The following is a 6454-nucleotide window of genomic DNA, read 5'->3' as shown; positions in this document are numbered from 1 at the left end:
TAATGATCCACCGATCAAGAACAAATTTAGATTAAAATTTAAGATACTTTGATTCTCATTATCATAATCTCCATTAGATGACATTTCTCAAAATTTAATCAAAGATCTTATCAAATTAATCAATCGATTAACGATAACTATGATAAAAGAATTTCAAATGCCAAATAGTTATATCAAATAAGTCACAAAAATATTTTTCAAATCATCATATATAAAATAGGCATATCAACTATATCCCTAACCCTAACCCACTGTGGTGCTGGGATTTTCATAGCATTTCAACAGACTTTGAACCGCTAGATACACCATCCGCAATCCTCATTAAATAGCTAAAAATAGTTATATATATTTGAAGTCAAAGAACTTGTGCATTTGAGTCATAAGAGAATCAGAATTTAATTAAATATTCTTGAACCTTTATCATCACAACCTGCTTAATATAAAATGAAACCTTTGATTGGTATATTTCATCCTTTTTTTTTTTTTTTTTTTTTTTTTTTTTTTTTTCTGGTGGTATAAATCTTAGAAGTCATAGCACATGCGGATTACTGAATTACTATTAAAAATGTAAGATGGAAAAAGAAGAATATCTTCTTTATTATTTTCTACGTCAACCTAGTTCAAGCAAAGGGTATTTAATATAATTCACATGTTGTGATTTGTGACAGTATTTTATATTCAACTGAACAAATTCAATATCTGATGCTAAATGGTATTCTTTCATGTGGTGAACCCTCATTTCCCTCTAACTTCTAAAGGCAATCCATTTCCTTTGTGGCATGAGACGTTTTCTTTTGGCATTCACAGCACTATATTTTTGTGGTCTCATGCCATCCGTTTCTAATTTTTTTTTTTCCTCTCTAATTCGTTCTCCATTACTTTTATTCACATTCTATAGACCTAGCTCTAAATTAATATGGTAAAATAAGTTGAAATCTTACGTTTAACCATTCACATAAGCAACCAGGGTCAAGGAATCTAAATATGTAAGAGTACAAAAAAACAACATCGGTATTTTGTCAAGTTTGAAAATAGCAAGGCCTTATGTTAGTGAAACCACAACTAAGTTAAAGGGAAAGGCCGAATCCACAAGCTCACAGACTTTACAAGTCTTTTGTTATTTAATGATCTACTAGAGTCTCAAACCTTAAAATTGAAGTCATCATCACCAGTCACCTAGAAATAAATCTTTGTTTATGGATTTAGTGTCAGTAATAATATATACCACGACATGTTTGTGACCATCTCTAAAAAGTAAAACAAGATAGCAAATGTCTATTAGATATGGTTATATTTCCTTTTGTATATAAGAACATTAATAGTATACATAAAATAAAAAAGAGTTTAATTTTGGGATATACTTGATCATGTCTACTGGTCGATGCGCACCCACATTCCACGGCTAGGCACGCCGCGGTGAACAACAAAGAGTAAATAGTAGCCTGGTGGAGCAATTCTGCCTGAGCGCGGTGCTACTACAGTGACCTCTTGGTTTGTCACAGATTTAAGCTGCAAAATGAGCAACCTCTGTCCCTGAGAGTAACCATGTGTGGTAAAAGGTGGTGCATACATGGTGACCCTAATGTCAGTCTCATCCACAACTTCATCCAACTTGATATTGACCTTGAAATCCTGGCCATATTTCATCTCATTGTTAGCTCCATTCTCAAGAATTTGGGGCCTGTGCTGGTCCAACTCAGGTGCCAAGTAAGGAGGTGAAAATTTCTCTACTCTCAAATCAGTTGGATACTTAGCCTGAAAGTCATACGTAGCATGGGTATTGCTTCCTGCCACCAAAATCTTGCCATCTGGCAAAACAGCAGAAACAGAATGGTACATTCGAGGAATCTGTGAAGGCTTCAATTCCTTGAACCTTTGTCCTTTTGGTTTGTTTGGGCTATACAGAAGTGGCACAAGATTAGGTTCCTCAGCAGCATCCCATGCAGAAGTCCCTGTCTTTGCTCCATTGATGATCAAGATATCTCCAGTTGGTAGAAGCAACATGTCTCCCATGACTCTTGGTGAGGTCATTTCTTCAATATCCCATTGAGATCCTTGTTTGTTAACAAATATCCTTCCACAATCTTTTAATGCTGGGAAGAATTGTCTCGGTGGAAGCTCAGAATATTTGAAGGCATCATGGGTATTTCCACCACAAACAATGACCTCAACTTCAACATCCTCAGGATTAGGAGTATTGAGATTGATTGGCAAAAGTGCGGACATTCCTGATGCTGGATAGTTTCTTGAACCTCCAGGAAGTACAGGAAGTTCGCCGACGGTTTTTCCACTATAAGGGTCAATGATTATTGATCTGTCGTTGGCAAAAATGAATACATTCCCATCAGGGAGAAGATTGACGAATGGGTAGAGATTGTTCTCTTTCTCATCTTCGGTCTCGACAAGAAAGTTTAACCCAAATTGTTGCACCTGGAATTGCAGTTTTCCTGGTGGAATGATTTCGTAGTTATGTGCGCCGCGACCTCCAACAAGAATGAAGCTACCATTCTCAAGCATATGTTGAGTAGCATACCTGTTATTTGATTCACAAAACATAAAGCTTGTTGATCATTTTTGAAAATTGTGAGTTTTCACTTTGAAAAGGGATTTATCTTATATTACTGATGATGCCATTTGCATTATCAGTGCAAATTAACATATTGTAGAAAGTTCTTTACCACTTTTTAGGTCACAAGTTTCACTTATAAATAATTACCTCTAAGGTGATCTTATAATAATAAATAGTAATTCTTTTATGTTGACGTTGCATAGAAGCTATACTATTTGAAAAATAAGAATGAAATTATATTTGTACCATCTCATAGCAGCAAGACCATTTGCATTTTCCTGAAACTCGCAGTTATCACATGGATTCATGAGTCTTATACTGCGAATCCCTTCTCGATAACCTCCCGTGCTTACTAGATCACCATTAGAGGACAAACCTCCGGATGAGCACCATGTATCGGTCATTAACTGAATAAAAATACGAATTATAAGAGAAGAAAATGATACCTATGGAACTTGGAGATCACAGAGCATTCATTTTGTTTCCTTGACAATCATGTCAAGGGTAAATAATGTTCATTTTAAGTTTTAATGGCTTTCTAGTTTTACTCAGCTGGTACATCTTTTCTATGTTGCTTTTTGAGAGATCGTAGAAAAAGAATTTCTCTTATCAAAGAAATTTTTATCCTTAAAGGTGCGTGTAATATTTATACCAAGCAAGAAAAAGTACAAAATCTCTGTATTGATCTTTAAGTAAATAAAGCTTTCCCTTGAGAAAATTGGAAAAGGTTACGGAAATAAAAAGAAAACAAATCTAAAGTAATTCAATATCATTCTAAGATACAACTCTCAAAAAAGTTATAATTTCTTGTAGGAATGAAGAAATGTCACATACTGATAAAAGTAATTAAATAAATTAGTGATCAAGAAAAATCTACTTAATGAGGTCTGTTCCAGCAATTTCACATGCAGATGTATATGCCTCCTAAGCATATGTATGTATATATCAGCTTATATATATATATATATATATATATATATATATATATATATATATATATATATATATATATATTAATGCGCATTGTGTATGCATGTGTGATGTGTCCATAATATTTTGCATGTGTTACTAAAATGAGATATAGAAATAGGAACTAGCAAACCTTCAATGTCCTGGCTTGACCACTCTCAATGTCATATTGAACGCCATGAGCCCAGCAATCTGTCTCACCAGGCCTGTCTGGAACTGGCTTGCAAAATGGAGGGTTGTGTTGAATTGCAGATGGTCCAAGATTTGTGGTATCATACCAAACAGCCTTGTTATTTGGCATCAATTGTATATGCATGGCTGCAACACCAGCATTTGGTGAATGTATTATCCAACCACCAAGATTTTCCATCTCGAAATCGGGCTTTTTATTGTATTTTCCCCCCCCTTCATCTCCACCGACGGCTGGATCTTGTGGTGCTTCTTCTTGGTTTACTTCCTCTCCAGGAAAGGGAAATCCTGGAAATATTAATTCATGTTTCTTGCTTTTCTTCTTAGGCTTCTTGTGCTTCTTCTTGCCGTCGAGGAATTCAAAAAATGCCTTTGAGGAAGGATCAATATTGATGGCAACGGAAGAGCCGTCAGCATTGTCAAAGCCCAGGTCAATATGTTTGTTTCTAGCATAGGATGAAACAAAAAGTAAAGGAAGAAGGACAAAGGCTTTGATGTAGATAGCCATTGAAGAAGCCATTTTTTATTTCTCCAACGGCTTTTCTGCCGGATTCTTGATTGCTGCCTCTTATTCTCCTTATTTATAACCATTAGGAACAGGTTCATTTCTTTAAAAAACCACATATTTGTTCAAAGAGTACTATCAACCGTACCATCTCACGTAAATTTCGCTAAGGAAAGATTAACAAAATAGAGAGAAAAAGATTTATTAAAAAATAAAGAGAATCCAATTATTCTTTGTTAATAGTATATTGGTTCCTATTTTTCAGCTTTATCAATTATTTGCAATGGTAGTTCTGTGATTCTTGTAAAAGCTAGGAGTTGTAGTGCTATATATATATATATATATATATATATATATATATATATATATATATATATATATATATCTCTCTTTCAAATGTAAAAGAAGGCGACCACAAAAATATCTCGAGAGAAGCGGTGGCCAGTTCCATTAGACAACAGGCAATGCAGATGCTAGAGCTTCCAAGTGTGTGGATCATTTATTCTTTTAGCTTTCACTTATTAAGGAACAAAAATTAGCTCCTAAAATTTAACCCTCTTGCGCTTTATATAAAGCCAAAATAATCTATGTTTGTGATTAAACTTTGTGCACTTTCCTTTTTTGTTGATTTAATATCATTAGGCGTAGCCTAATTTAAAAAAAAATTAATAATCAATTAAAAGAAAACAAAATAAAGTGATGCATGTCTATAATTTAAGCTATATAGGAGTAAAAAAGTTGTAACTATAGCTACAATGAAGTGCAAGCACCCTATAGCAGTTTTACAGAAAGAGTTCAACATATAGCCTAAAATGTGATTGACTCCAAGGTGATTTGGAATATGTAAAAGCTGAAAGAGTTCGATGTATATCAAAATTTGCAGGAGGTTCGTCATTTGCCTTGAATCTGTTTTTATTTGATCCTCCAATACGGCAGCTAGTTCTTGTCCATGTTGATGATTCTTTTCCCTATGCTAGCATGGACCAGAAGGTATGAAAACACATTGTATTTGGTACTTCAAAAGCATAATTGGCTAAGTAGTTAGCCAACATATTGCCTTCTTTGTATATGTGATTTATTCGAGCTTCCTCGCAATTGAACGGGTTAAGCCAACGTATGTGTTTTTGCAATCTGAATCTCCTAAACATGTCTGCAAGTGACCATGGAGTATCCCAACTTCCATTTATGATCTGCTTTATTACCAAGGAATCAGTTTCCAGCTGATCAGTTTGTTTGTAGTTTGCTTGAGTACAGTATCTAATTATAGGAGCCTCCGTAATTGTTGTTGCCTCCGCTTCTATGTTGGCTGTGCTATGAATCTCTTCGGCTTGAGAATAGATCAAATCTCTGGTAGTGTTGGTCGTGACAGATCACACTCATTCTCTACTCATCAAATCTCTTCGTGTCAATTGCTCATACTGATTGCGGACACATTTGTTACACCTCGAAAATTTTCGCGTCGTTTGCGTGGTAAGTAAACTAACTTAAGCTCGGAGAGGTCATGGAACCCTTATAAGGTTAAGGAATACTTTTAACAAGTACTAAGCAAGTGTCTAAAGGTTTCGGGATCAAGCGAATCGAAGAAATTAAGTTTGTCGAAATTTTGGAAAACATAGCAGAATTTTGGACAGGAAATTCTGGTCCAACTTGAGGGAGGTGTATCTCCTAGAATATGAGGAGTTATGGAATGAATAACCTATGTAAATTGAATTTCATTGAGTCAGTTTCCAATGAAATAAACCGTTTGTCGATACGACATTGGAGTAGAAAGTTATGGGCGTTTCAAGATAGGCTGCCAGATGGCTTCTACGTGGGCCCACTTGGAAGGCGGTGGAACCGACCTTCAAGGGGTATAAATACCCCCATTCCCCTCATTTTATCATGGCCAGCGCATGATCTCCTATGTGTGTTGCTTGTGCGGCGCATGCCAAGTACACGGCCTGTCTGAGTTTCAGAGATGGGGTTTTTGTGCGTTGGTTGTGCGACGCGCGGCACGTAGACCTCCGGTGGTCGGATGCCTTCAAATCCGGAACTTCCTTCCCAACTATCGATCCACGTGCAAAGCCTCGGAATCAATCAAAAACCGCTCAGAAACCCTCCGTTGGTACTTGTTGTACCTGTTCACACAAGCATACCAAAATGAGCTCCTATACAACAATTTGCATTCAATCGCGATTAAAGTACTAAGAAGTGAAATGCAATGACATCAAATCAGATATTTG

General features: G+C 35.8%; 1 protein-coding gene across 1 annotated transcript; it reads right to left on the bottom strand.

Annotated features, from left to right (window-relative positions):
* Nucleotides 1–1272: 1272 nt before the first annotated feature.
* On the bottom strand, nucleotides 1273–4306 carry LOC132040985 (putative aldehyde oxidase Art an 7). The gene is made up of 3 exons (XM_059431697.1): nucleotides 3672–4306; nucleotides 2816–2976; nucleotides 1273–2533 (listed from the first exon to the last, which is right to left on the bottom strand). Exons 1-3 carry the CDS (start codon nucleotides 4245–4247, stop codon nucleotides 1372–1374), a joined length of 1899 nt encoding a protein of 632 aa, XP_059287680.1. The 5' UTR covers nucleotides 4248–4306; the 3' UTR covers nucleotides 1273–1371.
* Between the last annotated feature and the right edge of the window lie 2148 nt (nucleotides 4307–6454).

This window comes from Lycium ferocissimum, chromosome 12 (assembly GCF_029784015.1).
Source record: "Lycium ferocissimum isolate CSIRO_LF1 chromosome 12, AGI_CSIRO_Lferr_CH_V1, whole genome shotgun sequence".
Classification (NCBI taxonomy): Eukaryota; Viridiplantae; Streptophyta; class Magnoliopsida; order Solanales; family Solanaceae; genus Lycium; species Lycium ferocissimum.
The sequence above is the reverse complement of the archived record's forward strand: the minus strand, read 5'-3'. Positions and strand labels throughout refer to the sequence as shown.